Raw genomic sequence first — 15281 nt, 5'->3', positions numbered from 1 at the left:
TATTTCATTGTTATCAGTCCCCATTTCGCTGCATTTCACTTAAAAATTATTAAATAAAAGTACTTAAATGAATCATACATAACCATATTTGGAGTCAGTCTGGGTCAGTCTGCGCATTTCGTTACATTTTACCTCATTTCATGATTAACAGACCCCATTTGCATTTCTCAATGTTATTAACATCTCACAGAGTGGCGACCTCTGAAATTTTGCAAGATTTTGTGGGATTTGAAACCTTAACAGGACGAATAACAACAAATGAATAAATAAAAACAAGGTGTGTACAGCCAGCATCACGTGACCTAGACTGACCAATCGGAAGCGTTACGCACGAATAGAATTTGGAATTAGAATTAATACGGCATTTTACGGCGTTTATGGAAATATTGCGGACCCGCTCACTCACCTAGTCCATTATACTGTACGTTTTACGTAACAAAAAGTAATTAAGAAAAAGAATCAAATTTAAGAGGCCCTAACAGACAGACGAAGACAAAGACAAAGAAATGAGGCTAATTTCACCAACAATGAACGATGTAGCGGTTAGCCACCGTGGCTAATTAGCGAACAGTTAGCGACGCAAGCTGCAATTCAGACATACAGGAGAAGAACAATATGTTATTCGTGTTCTGCACAAAATACAACTGTCACCTTTATAGACTGTGCTCCTGGAGTAGCAGGATTGCTGTCGCAAAGCGGTCTAACAGGGAACACAGCAGCCATAAGTACTGTTGCTACTCAGCTGTTTAAGGACAGAAATCAAGGAGCGACTTCGCGTACTGCCACCTAGCGTTGGGGAGTGTCATATATATCGTTCGTTGGGGAAGGTGATCCCTCCGCCATCACTCACAGGATCCGCTCACATTGCTCTCCAGACTCGTGGTGTTTAATTTTGTCACACACACACACACACACACACACACACACACACACACACACACACACACACACACACACACACACACACACACACACACACACACACACACACACACACACACAAAATATAGCAGTGTCACGAGAATAACAGGTATGATGATTTCATGTTTGTGGAGAACACAGCACTGTAATAGTCTTTAACAACAACATGTATTACCCTTTTCTGAACAGTTAAAATGTAACATGTGTTTGGACTGCTGGTAATATGAACCTAAAAATGCCATAATTTCAGGACAGACATAACAAAATGTTAACTAATTTAGTATTTTAATATTTTTCTGAATTTAATATTGTAGCTGTGTTACTATGTACCAGGATTTCTCTTTCTGGAGCATAGAGGTGATGCTGTTACCAGTGGGAAGTAGTGGGGTTGATGGAAGGTTATTAATGGTGTAATAAAAGTGTTGTAATGAAAACCCTAATGCATTGGTGTTCAAAGTATTCCAGAAAAAGCCAAGAGGGTGCAGTTTTTCTTTGCAGCCACTGACTCCAGCAGGTGATTTCACTGATTAACATCACTGTGAGCAGATGGGATGAGTTAATCAGTGAAATCACCTGCTGGTGTCAGTGGCTACAAAGAAAACCTGCACCCTCTTGGCCCTTTCTGGAATGTCTTTGGACACCACTGCCTTAAACAATCAATCAGTGTGCACCTCCACTCCACATAATTCACCAACAACCTCACTTAACTGAAGTCATTCTCCAGCTCCACCCACATAACAACAGAGCATGTGAGGAAGGAGCTAAGGTGGCTCAAGGCGAGAAAAGCACCAGGCCCTGATTGCATCAACTCCAGACTATAAGGACTGTGCAGATCAGCTCTGTGGAGTTCTTACATATATTTACAACCTGAGCCTCAGGTTGGAGCAAGTTCCACTCCTGTGAAAAACATCAGTTCCTAAGACTCCACACCCTAGAGAGGCCAACTACTTCAGGCCAGTGGCTTTAACCACACACATGATGAAGACCTTGGAGAGGATAATAATAATAATAATAATAATAATAATAACCCTTATTTAACCAATTCCATTGAGATCAAAACCTTTTTTTCAAGTGTGGAAACCAAAATGATAAATATTGTTTTTCTGTTGACTAAATGTTCTGTTTGACCACTTGTGACCCCACGCTCAGTATGCAAAAACATCTTTAACTTTACAGCATCTGAATGACCCCTGGGTACACCTGATAAAGTCATCCCTTCAGCATTATCACACAAATGATCTTGGAGTGACAAAAACTGCTGCGAGCAAAATAACTTCACATTGTGATCAATCACAATGTAGAAGAAAAGGCACTGTCATAAATCAAAACATCTTCACAGTAGGACTTCGTTCACAACCTCCAAGTGACTTCTGATCAGCACCATGATGAAAAGACATTCTCTCAGATAAAAGGCATCTGATCACCACAGTACTGTAAACCACAAACATTGTGACAAAATCCATCATTCTTGTAGATAGGACAATCATTTAATTTTTCAGGTGGAACTCTGTTTTAACAACCTGTTTTTTTAATTAACTCTGTGTTTATGTTGATAGATGTATTCTTTAGACACTGTATGTATGAATGCCCATGCCCCCCTGACATATGCATAAAAGCAGAACACAGAGAGTCACACTTCACACTGTTCCAATCAGAACAACCTGTTTAACACAGTGTCCGAAGCTTCATATTAAAGAGCCTGTTATTTTGACAAATGGTCAATGTCTTGACTCTTTCTTTCCACAGACAGCCTGAAAATCCTTTCGCCTCCACACAAGGCTGACCTGGCCAACAAAGGCAGCAGCACACATCATAGTGGACAGGTTAATATCAACATGAGAACATTGGTGATAAATAAAATACAATCAACTTGGTCATATATCATTGCACATGAAGTAAAGTCTCAAACAGATTTGGATTAGAAACATAGGCATTGAGCAAAAGAATCCCAATTGTCATCTCGTAAAATAGACCGGAAGATGTTCAAGGAAGTCAGTCTGAGCAGTTTTAGTTCAGATTGGAGAACGTTCCAGTCAGAGGGAGCTGAAAAACTAAAGGCATTCTTTCTCACTTCAGACATGAGGTACATTAAAACATCATGTCATTCCAGCACAGAGCATAACGGCTTTCAGATCTCTGGACCAAACTGGATAAATAGGTTGGAACCAGATCAATAAGAGTTTCTCACCCACTTCTGACACCTGGTGAACAGGGATATGGACCCCCTGCAGTTTGCGTATCAACTTAGCATCAGTGTGGAAGATGCTATCATCTACCTGCTGCACAGGTCACTTTCACATCTGGAGCACTGTGACAGTCTTGTTTTTTGACGTCTCAGTGCCTTCAACACAATTCAGCCATCTCTTTTCAGGGGGAAGCTGGAAGGAGCTGGAGTAGACTGTTACTTGGCTGCATGGACCATTGACTACCTCACCAACAGACCACAGTATGTGAGGCTTTGCGACTGTGTGTCTGATCTTCCTTCCTCTTCATGCTGTACACATCAGACTTCAGCTATAACACAGACAGTTGTCATCTCCAGAAGTTTTTGGATGACACAGCCATTGTTGGACGTGTGTCTGAGGGGAACGATCTGGAGTACAGGGAGGTCATCACCAACTTTGTGGCCTGGTGTGAATAGACCACCTGTGCATCAATGCCAACAAGACAAAGGTGGTGGTGATTGATTACAGAAGGTAGGCTCCTCAGATTGTGCCTGTAAACATCCAAGGCTTGGATGTAGAGAATGTGGAGAAGTAATAATAATAATAAATTTAATTTATAATGATTTCAATTTTTCAATTTTCAATTTCAATTTATTTTCATTTATATAGCGCCAAATCACAACAGAGTTGCCTCAAGGCCCATCACACAAGTAAGGTCTAACCTTACTAACCCCCAGAGCAGCAATGGTAAGGAAAAACTCCCTCTGAGGAAGCAACCTCAAGCAGACCAGACTCAAAGGGGTGACCCTCTGCTTGGGCCATGCTACAGACACAAATTACAGAACAATTCACAAAACGAATATACAAGAAATGCTGTTCGTGCACAGGACAGGAGGGTCTTCAGCACAAATACCACACCCATCTCTGGATGGAGCTGCACCTTAAACAGAGAGAAAAAACAGAATCAGACATCAGAAAGACAAGAAATACAGTATAATTTGCCACCATTAAACAACAAGAAAAACAGGATACTAAGGTGATCACTGGCCATAATTTACAATGAATCTCAAAGTGCTACAGTAATTAAAAGGAAAAATTGATTAAAAACAGAAACAAAAGTAGGCAGATTATTAAAGCAATCATTAAAGCAATAGGGGAAGTAAAAATTTAAAAATCAGTTAAAACATCAGGTAAAAAGAAAAGTTTTAAGGCCCCTTTTAAAAGATTCCACAGTCTCTAGAGCCCTCAGATGAGGAGGCAGGGCATTCCATAGGTGAGGGCTGCACAGAAGAAGGCATGGTCTCCTAAGGTACGAGACTGATTCATAGGAGTGAGAAGAATGTGAGTGTTTGAGGAGCGAAGAGAACGTGCAGGACAGTGAGGGGTGAGGAGTTATGTGAAGTATGATGGGGCATTACCGTATAAACACTGAACAGTAAGCAGTGAAATTTTGTACGTGATCCGGGCAGAAATGGGAAGCCAGTGAAGTGAACGAAGGATGGGAGTGATGTGCTCATGCTTACGCACTCTCATCAGGACCCTGGCGGCACTGTTCTGGACATACCAAAGTCTTTGTATATTGCAGGAAACCCAATGAGAAGTGCGTTGCAGTAGTCCAGTCTGGAGGAGACAAAGGCGTGGATGAGCTTTTCAAAGTCGGAAAGGGAGAGTGTGGACCTAAGTTTAGCTATGTTATAAAGGTGAAAAAAAAATCAAGTTTTACAAATGTGTTTTATATGAGATTCAAAGGTGAGTTGTGGATCAAAAATGACACCAAGGTTGGTCACTGTAGTGGAAAGTGTGATATTTTGACCAGAAAAGGCAATGCTGAGGATTTTGTGTTGTTGAATTTGATGGACAGGGCCAACTTGGATTGCTTCAGTTTTTGAACTGTTAAGATGGAGAAAATTTTGCTGCATCCAAGCCTTAATCTCCTCCAGACAGGCTGTGAGAGTGGAAAGAGGGGTAGCTAGAGAAGGAGAGGAATCAGAGGGTGATGGAGATGGAGATGAAGCAAAAGCAGATGGGGTCTCAGACACACTGCCACACAGATACAACTGAGGATCATCAGCATAGCAGTGGAATGAGACCCCATAACTGCTGATGATGCATCCAAGTGACACCATACAGATTAAATAGAAGGGGTCCCAGGACTGATCCCTGAGACACCCCACAAGAAACTGGATGGCTCAATGATCTGGCACATCCAGTGGAGACTAATTCCAATCTCTCCGACAGATAAAATCAAAACCAATCCAGGGCAGTGCCAGTGAACCCTACAATGTGCTGTAGTCGGTGGAGCAGGATAGCATGATCAACCATATTGAAGGCTGCTGACAAGTCAAGCAGAATGAAGTACAAATATCTGGGTGTTCACCTTAGCAACAAACTGGACTGGACACACAACACAGGTGTCCTGTACAAGAAGGACTAAGGTCATCTTCACCTGCTGAGGAGACTGAGGTCCTTTGCTGTGTGCAGGACACTGCTGAAAACCTTTTATGACCCTGTGGTGGCATCACCCATTCTTTACGCTGTGGTCTGCTGGGACTGTGGAAGTTTTGAGAGGGAAAGGAAGAGACTCAACAGATTAGTCAGAAGGGCTGGCTCTGTCCTGGAATGTACTCTGGACCCCATAGAGGTGGTGGGTGAAAGGAGAATGTTAGCTAAGATGACATCAATTATGGACAACCTCTCTCACCCCTTTCATGAGACTGCGGAAGCAGTAAGTAGCTCCTTCAGTAATAGACTGCTGCACCCTTGGTGCAAAACAGAATGTCTCTGCAAGTCATTTATTCCAACTGCAGTCAGACTGTATAATACCTCAAAATGTATTTAGTACCATAACCACTTGCTGATTTTACACAATTAACTATTTCTACCGCCACCTTTTGTGCTTTATTACATGCACATGGTAAATGGTAAATGGACTGCATTTATATAGCGCTTTTCCATCTGCATCAGACGCTTTACAATTATGCCTCACATTCACCCCGATGTCAGGGTGCTGCCATACAAGACGCTCACTACACACCGGGAGCAATAGGGGATTAAAGGCCTTGCCCAAGGGCCCTTAGTAATTTTCCAGTCAGGTTGGGATTTGAACCCATGATCTTCTGGACTCAAGCCCAACACCTTAACCACTAGACCATCACCTCCCCTACGTACATCTGTGCAATTTATCCTGTCCAATAATTTTACCATATCTACTTATACTCATTTATGGGTGATTCTTAGACTATGGGCACTTATGATGTCCTTTGATCATATTGTATGAAAAACAGAAAAAAAGGGGAAATTTCACACTTTTATAGTTATCTTTACAATGAAAGTGTGTTAGGAAATTTGTTCTAGTAGTCTATGATGACTTTTTCACCTTTTTTCAGCATCATTATATGCAAATATTGTCGTTTTGTGCTTGTCCCACACCCAAACTTTTGATCTTCAATGATAAAATGAATGGTAAAAAAAACATTTTTTCTAATGTTTTAAAATATCTCTAAATAAAATATCAGTAAAATAATCAAAACATAATTGGGGTATTCAATGTCATACAACTGTTGTGATTTTTTTAAACAAAATGTAGTTGTCCCACACTATTGCCGTAATTTCCACCACAACACTAATGTCCCTTTAAACAGTTTGTATGAAAGATTGTTTGGGTAGTTTCTATGGAGATAAACAGTGACATCAGAGCACATGAATATAGCGCCAAATCACAACAAACAGTTGGCCCAAGGCGCTTTATATTGTAAGGCAATGGTGTGGTGGAAATTACATTTACAAGGCCAACAGTGCCCATAGTTAAAGAATCACCCTTATATTCTATTTTCACATAATCTGTTCACATCAATATTTATGCACCCACCAGCAAACATTGTAATATACTTTAGTCACCTTTCTTTAATGTAAATATTTATTTTCTTTACTATTGTACGACTCTTGCTGCTGCAACAAGTGATTTTCCCTGCTGTTGGATCAACAACGTTTATCTTATCAGATCCATGGTGTGTGAAGGCACAAGTTTTTGGCACAAGTTTTACACCAGATGCCCTTCCTGAGGCAACTCCACATTACATTGAGATATATATATCCAAGCGTGCACATTGAAGCAGTTGGCAAGAATGCATGTAAATAGATACCAGGAAAGAGAGAAAGCACACTGGATTTTCCTTCCTCTGTTCCATGTTCTGTGTGTAATTTCAATAAAGCTTATGAATTAAAACAACAACAAAAACCACAGTGTCTTCAAGCAATTCTGCATTATAAATGATAGAATTTATAATGGTACAATTCAATTCTAAGTACATACGTATAGTTTTTTTGTTTTGTTTTTAACTGTGTGTCCTCCTTTGACTGAATTTGTGTAAACTAACCATGCTCAGATCATGTCAGTGTCCTTTTGTTTTCTGTTTTTGTCTAGTCATTGTCTTGTTGTAGTAGTTGGTGACCCCTATGTAATGTAGTCTGTTGTATTGTAAGCTCCTGTGATGTTTGTGTGTTTTTACTGTAAATTGTTTAATTCTTATAGTCTTTCAGGGACTACAGATGGAAATTAGCCCATGACTATAATCTGACATATTTACACTTTATGTGTTCATTAATATGTGTTGTCCCTTTTAAATAAATGGGAAAAAAAATGAAAATAAGAATTATCACATGATAAATCATAAGGACATCAGTCATTCATCATTGTGAATACCATAACATCCACTTCCATTTGGTGTAGTACTCTCAATGATTCTTATGAGATTTTTTTATTGAAAGGTGTATTCATCTGTATATGTAATAATGAGTTTACAATACACTTCTGTTTGCTCTGTAGAGCAATCCAAGGTCAGACAGGAGGTGGAACAGTTGGTCCTCTGGTGTGGTCAGCACAACCTGGAGCTGAACCTGCTCAAGACTGTGGAGATGACAGCAGACATCAGGAGAAACAACCCCCCCCCCCCCCCCCCCCCCCCCCACCACCACCACCACCACCATCCTCAACAACACCATGCCTACTGTGGACACTTTCTGGTTCCTCAGATCCACCATCTCCTGGGATTTGAAGTGAACCTCCCATCCATCTCTGTTTGGTTTATTTTATTTGCACATTTCTACTGTGAATTATTCAGTGTTTAGTGTATATTTATACATGCTTGTACAGACAGAATACAGTTCAAACTGGAGTCAAATTCCTTGTATTCTTGTAGATACATGGGGAATAAAAGCTATTCTGGTTCTGGTATCTGAATTCAAACTCCCCTTGAAAAGAAACAGGAAAAGTAAAGTGAAGTCAGTTAAGTATACACATCACCTGACCTACAGTACAGTACTTCAAAAACTTGAAGACATTTGTCCAAGTGCTGCATTCTTTTCTCTTGTGCCAAAACTGGATCCAGACTAGACAGCCTCTGAGAGTGACGATGATACAAATCTGCCAGAGCCAATAACTGCATTATGCTTCTGACTTTTTGACATACGCTTCTTGCTCTCTTTGGTGAACTTCCCAGTACCTGTTCCTCGTTGTTCATGATGTTCATTTGGTCAAGTGACATGAGTAATGTGGGCTTTGACTGAAAAAAATGGGTTACAATTGGAAATTGAGCCAAAATTGAAAATATCTGTCTGGATTGTTAGTGTCTGGAGGACTGGACTGGACATTCAGACAGACTGGTTGCAATTTTGGCTCAATTTCCGATTGTGACCCTATTTTTTCAGTCAAAACCCATATTACTCATGTCATTTGATTAAATGAACACCATTCTGACCAAAAATTTAATGAATTTTTTTTTGTCGGCCGAATAAGTGTCTGGACTAGACTGGACAGAAATCCAGACAGATATTTGCAGTTATGGCTCAATTTCTGATTGTGATCCAATATTTTTCAGTCAAAACCTATTTCACTCGTGCCTTTGAATCAAATGAATGTCATTCTGACCAAAAATAAGCTTTTTTTTTTTTTTTTTTTGGCTGAATAAGTGTCTGGACTGGACTGTAGAGAAATTTAGACATATTTCAGTCCAATTTCCTATATTATGCTTCTCTGTGGATCAATTGGATGTCATTGATACCAAAAATTATTATTATTTTTGCCGAATAAGTGTCTGAATAAGTAACTAGTAACTTCACTAAAAAAAGGCCGATTTTTTTTTTTTTTTTTTGATTGAATAACTGAATAAGTATAACTTCGCTCTGGTTCTAAACCAATCTGATTTAATCTAAATATACAAAGTGTTTTCGGTTCCCGACCAGGATTTCTCAAGAAACGTCCCTGCAGTTGATAATGCAGCAACTGACTGACAGTATGATATAACCCTGAGACACCTGTCAAAACCTACTACTGCTACTGCTTCCTGCCAACCGCGGAAGTAAAAAAACGAAAAACAAAACAAAACAAAAGCAACCACGTGACAATATTTACGACATCACGAGAAGTATCCGTGTGTGCGCGCGCGCGTGCGTTTTTGCTTTATTGGAATAAACGAAAAACACATTTCCATCGTAGTCATCAAAAATATTACATCATAATTTATGCTTCAAACATGCTAAAGTAAGCAGCTCCCCCTACTGCAGCATACATATACTGCAATTCTCAGCCTACTGAGTGCACTTTTATTTTGAAAGCACAAACTACGGAAAGTCGGAAGGTAACTCAGCTGGTGTACGCGGATATCACAAACAGGAGTATATTCGTTTGCTAACTTAGTGAGGTGTCCTGCTGGCATTTTCTATTCCATCACTCCCTTTTGTTGTGTGAACGACACAGCGGCAATGTCGGAGTCGTACGGTAAGGAGAACGTTTTGACAGCTGGCCACCATCAGTATGTTCATGTCGTCACAGAAACGGGGCGAGGCAGGTGTTTCGAAAAGCGTTTTCGTAGTGAAGCTAAACACCAGCTGACAGGCTAACCTTTAGGCTAGTTAGCTGGCATTTTAAGGCCATGCTCGCTTTAATCTTCTTGTACCTTAATATCAGCACAACGGCAATACAGTGTAGTTTGCAGGGTTTGTCTGATTGGATGTGCTCGCATCACGGACAGGAGGGTCACAGATCTGACGGCTGGAATGATGGAGCAGGCTTCAAAGTCTGAATAAGAGTGTTAATCATTAACCGCCGTGGCTTGTATGTTGTGTTTTCTTGAGTCAGGGATGGTGATGTTTGAAGTTGAGCTGGATCCCACTGCCATTTACGTACTTTGTGGTCGATGTCGTCTGCAAAGCCACTTTTATAATCAAACAAACACAATTACGTAACAGAAGCTTGTTCTTGATCAAACCAAATGCCAGAATGCGACTTAAGTGACTTTGATAGTGACATGTTGGAGGTTTAAGTATCTCAGAAACTGCTTATCTCCTGTTTGTTTACACACACCAGTCTTTTGGAGCAGTGGTGTCAAAACTGGCAACTTGAAAGTAAGATATAACCCATGAGTTAGAAGATTATGGCCTGCAGAATGCCTTATTGCTGTATAATAATTTTCTCTCTTTTTTTTTATATATTTATCAAAAAAAAAATTCTGTGTTCTACTGTTACAGAGTAGGATATCCTCTTCAGCTGTGTAGGAACATTAAAGTTCCTTTGACTTTGGATTAAGTGCGGTGCTACTGGACAGTCCAGGGCACAGTAGAGATATACCATTTGGTGGTTTTTGAAGTGTGCACCTAAACGATTTTTGAAAACATTCACATTTGGTGTATCTATTTGTCTCTGTGATAAGATATCCTACCAGGTTACAATGCTGCATATACATCTATGTCTGTCTGTCTTTGCTATTTCTTGCTTCAATTTTTTTCACATCCAACTGATTGTGTAGTGATCATCCATTTGGTGGAACCCTGGTTTGACTGTGCATTCTAGATGATATATTTGTAAAACATTTATCAGGTCACTCCATAATCTCCCATATAGGAATGTTAGTAATCTAAGGCCACGAGGGCAAGTCTGCAGTGCTGGGGACCCTTCTCATTGCATGATGCTGTATTTTCTGTATTTCTTCAGTTGATTTCCAGAGGTAGGGGAACCATACGGGGGCTCCATATTCAAGATGAGACCTGATTAATGACTTGTATAGATTGAGGAATGTATCTTTGTCCATGAACTCAAATGTACGCTATAATATCTCCAACATCCTACTGGCTTTCTTGGTGAGGAGCTCTCTATGGTGGTCAGATGAGTTCTTTGTAATTACTCTTAGGTCTTTTTATTCTAACTTCTCTTGTAATAGCACATTAGTGTCACCACTCTGCATGTACTATTAATAATCTGGGTGGTTTTTTCCTAGTTTTAGGACTGTGCACATTTCTTTGGGTGGAATGCCATCTGTCATACTTTGCCCAATTCCTGTAGTTGTGTCATTTCCATTTGCATTTGTCTGTAGATGCGGTTCTTTGGCATCATCTGTGACAGTTTCAGTGGGCAGATGAATTTCTTTGGCAAGTCATTATTACATAGTGTGAACACAATATTGGTCGAAGCACAGTTAATCTTGGGGAGGCTAAACCTTTATCGCACCATATCTTCATAAATATGATTAACAGCAATGTTTCTGTGTAGGCTCTCAGTTGTCCAGGTGGTTTCCATAGTAGAGAAGCTTGAATCTTCGATTGGACTGGGTTGCTTGACGTGAGGACGTTTCGCTTCAAATCACAGAAGCTTCCTCAGCTAAAATTCTTGCTCTGGTAGTCTGACTTCTGTCTTGACTCTTGTAGAGAAGAATAAACCAGAAGCCAGTTATAAACCAGAAGCCAGAATAAACCAGAAGTCTGGTTAGGTTAAAAACTCCAGCTTTTGTTGGCTTGTTTGTGAGGCTGGGGAGCATCACATCCAGCACATGGACAATCAGCACTGGCACCCCTCAGGGGTGTGTGCTCTCTCCACTGCTCTTCTCCCTCTACACAAACAACTGTTAACCCCGCTCTGTTAAACCCCTGGGCGCGTATCTGCAAAGCAACTCAAAGTCATCCCACAGAGCTCCTAACTTAGCCTAAAATTTCCTGGCAAGGAACTCGAGCCTAAGAGTGAGCCAGCAGGTGTCTGAGAGCAACTCCTGAGCAAAGAGGGGACCCTGCCTCCTCACAAAGATGAGTCTTTGTGAGGAGGCAGGATTTACCCTGTTGCTAGGTGTGACGCAGTCCTCTGTGATTAGTTATCACGGTAGTGATGCTCAAATGAAGCAGTAAAGCAGTATTGAACCACTTTGCCAATTGTATTGAACATGGGTTCATTCATTCAAAGTTTAATTTCAGTGACATCTAGTGGTGAAATACTAGACTATACTGTCAAAATATGTTCAGCTGATTCAGTAGACATATGTTGACTAGTATCTGGGATTGAGAGAAGGTGTGTAGGAAACAAAGTATGTGCAGGGAAGGTGGGCTGTGCTTGTGTAACTCAAGACAGTCATGAAATTTGGGGATGGGAATTCAGAGGTTTTTATTGAGCAATAAGAGTTTTTCCACTGTTTTTGGACTCGGGTGATTTCTTTTTTGCTGACAACTTCTCCAGCATTTGAAAAAACAAGAGCTCACAGGAATTATACTTCGGATGCCACAATTGAAGTTCAGAGATACATGACTGATCCTCCCTTGCAAAGATCGGAGGATCCTCTGGTGTACTGGAATGACCACAGAAATGTTTACCCACATTTATTCTTGTTGGCTAAACAGTATCTATGCAGCTGTCTAACTTACAAACTGCTACATTACTACCTTTTAAGTTGCTTGTTTAGTAATAACCCTTACCAAAAAGTAGTACATGCAAGTATGTTTCAAGTATACTTTTTATATACTTATCAGTACTATTTTTTTGGTAAAGGAAAGTACTCACCTTATCAGGACAGTGTTCAAGTGTTTTTGAGAATAGCTTCTCTTCCTGGTTGGCTCCATGTTGATCCAAAAGCAGTGATGATGATAACAACAACTCCGACAACAAACCCACATGTTGTGTGTTGTGATGGGTGCCTTTAAGGTGTGTTTGGGGGTGCAGAAGCTTCCTGAAGCAAGTCTCGCGTCAACGACTCATCTCGCGATATGAAGCGTTTCATTCAGGACTGAAGCAGTCACTGCTTCATACGTTCTCGCTTACGTCATTTGCTCTGCCGCAAAGCAAGCTTTAAAGCAGTGGTTCAAAGAGAACGCAACTTCGAGTTTGAAGCAAGGATCGGAGCTTTGGTGTCAGACTGACATCACTATGTCACGGAAAGGGAAGGAGAAATCAAAAAACCAACGTGCTCTGCCCTCCTAGTCATGAATGGACAGTGAAATCAACAGATCATATAACCTGAACTGCATTAAGACGTGTAATCTTGAGTATAACTTTATGATGGTGAAACCCAGCAAAATTAAATTAATTGTTAGATAGCTTGAAAATGTTTGAACGTACCTCATTCACATGCAGAATATATATTAAAAGCGTGCATGTGTGAGTTTTAGTACGTTCATTGTGAGTACATAATTGTAAATACGTTAAAAATACATGCATGACACAAGAAAGTGAAAACACTATTTCCATTGTGGTCCATTTAAATCAGATGACAAAATAGAAGTGATAATAAAAGAAATAATAATAAATCATTTTAAAATAATAATAAGTGTGTGTATATGATTAAAAAACCTAAACAATTTATAGATACATTAAGACAGTAAATTAACATAAAATAATTACGTAGATCAAGCCGAACCATGTTAGTGACTCACTGTCATCTTACATACAGTGACTATCTTTGCTTCCCCTCTGTCTTTTGCGCCATCTTCTCTGCTTAAGACACTCTTAGGCTTCTTAAAAGTCCTCCTCCCTACTCTTACCTTAGGAGCTCTCTTATGGCCTAAAGTGCTTTGCAGAGAACTTTCATCTTACCAAGGGAAAATTCTAAGAAATATCTAAGAATTTGAAAAATTCTTAGATTTTTCTTACAATAATGTCACTAGGAGCTATTTTTAGCCTTAGGCTGTTTCATGGATACGGGCCATGAAGTTTGCAGAAGACACCCGATCATTGGATTCATCCAGTATGGTGATTAGGCTGCATACAGACAGGAGGTGGAACAGTTGGTCCTCTGCTGTGGTCAGAACAACCTGGAGCTGAACCCGCTCAAGACTGTAGAGATGATAGTAGACTTCAGGAGAAACCCACCATCACTTCCACCTCTCCATCCTGAAGAACACTGTGCCTACTGTAGACATTTTGCGGTTCCTGGGATCCGCCATCTTTCAAAATCTGAAGTGGACCTCCCACATAGACTCCATATATACATAGATCAGGAAAAAGGCATAGCCAAGGATGTACTTCCTCAGACAGCTCAGGAAGATCAACCTGCCCCAGGAACTGCTCATCATCTTCTACATCATCCAGTCTGTCCTGTGCATCTCCAAATCTGTTTGGTTTCTCTCTGCCTCCAACATGACAGGCACAGACTTCAACGAACTGTCAGGTCTGCAGAAAAAAAAATCATTGGAACCAGCCTGCCCTCGATAGAGGACTTATACCAGTCCAGGACCAGGAAGCAAGCTGGTAACATCTCTTCAGACCCCTCACACCCTGGACACACACTGTTTAAACTCTTCCCCTCTGGTCGATGTTACAGAGCTCTGTACATCAAAACGAGACACAGGAACAGTTTCATTCCACAGGCCATCACACTGATGAACAATTTAACCTGCCAAAAAAACTCCCTAATTCATATATCTCATGTATTGTTTAACTTCAATCTGTTGTCTGTTTCACACATTCCTTTTTTCTCATATTGCACATTTTATTTTACTTACACATTTCATTTGCACATTTTTTTTTTTTAACTGGGAATAATTTAGTGTTTACTTTTATATTTATACAGGCTGTACAGAGAGAGTGCAGCTCAAACTGAAGTCAAATTCCTTGTAATCTGTGGATACTTGGTGAATAAACGCTATTCTGATTCTAATAGCATCACCAGATTTTTTTCTTTTTTTTTTAAGAGTACATTCAGGCAGAATACACTCCTTAGGCCTCATACAAGAACCACTTGTACAAACCAGTTCATCTGTAAATGACTTGTACAAGTGAATTAAGAAAAGTTGACACATTTGCCCATTTTCTTATATTTAAATTTTTTCTTTTTTGTTTCTGGTTGTATTATTGACTGATAGACGGCTAGCCCTGTGTCATGGTGCAGCTTCCATCATGCTTGTCAGTGTCCATTTATTGTGATATCTCAAAAACGGACTTTTTTC

General features: G+C 40.1%; 2 protein-coding genes across 2 annotated transcripts in view; one reads left to right on the top strand and one right to left on the bottom strand.

Annotated features, from left to right (window-relative positions):
- phf10 (PHD finger protein 10) overlaps nucleotides 1–759 on the bottom strand; it is a 52955-nt gene extending 52196 nt beyond the window's left edge. Inside the window, exon 1 of the mRNA XM_034187584.1 lies at nucleotides 652–759. Within this exon, the coding sequence (XP_034043475.1) occupies nucleotides 652–723 (72 nt within the window). The 5' untranslated portion in view covers nucleotides 724–759. The remainder of the gene's footprint in view (nucleotides 1–651) is intronic.
- An 8968-nt stretch (nucleotides 760–9727) lies between these two features.
- Nucleotides 9728–15281, top strand: part of rab4a (RAB4a, member RAS oncogene family) — a 33584-nt gene continuing 28030 nt past the window's right edge. Inside the window, exon 1 of the mRNA XM_034187571.1 lies at nucleotides 9728–9861. Coding sequence (XP_034043462.1) covers nucleotides 9846–9861 — 16 coding nt within the window. The 5' untranslated portion in view covers nucleotides 9728–9845. The remainder of the gene's footprint in view (nucleotides 9862–15281) is intronic.

The sequence above is a fragment of the Thalassophryne amazonica genome, chromosome 2 (assembly GCF_902500255.1).
Source record: "Thalassophryne amazonica chromosome 2, fThaAma1.1, whole genome shotgun sequence".
Taxonomy (NCBI): Eukaryota; Metazoa; Chordata; class Actinopteri; order Batrachoidiformes; family Batrachoididae; genus Thalassophryne; species Thalassophryne amazonica.
The sequence above is the reverse complement of the archived record's forward strand: the minus strand, read 5'-3'. Positions and strand labels throughout refer to the sequence as shown.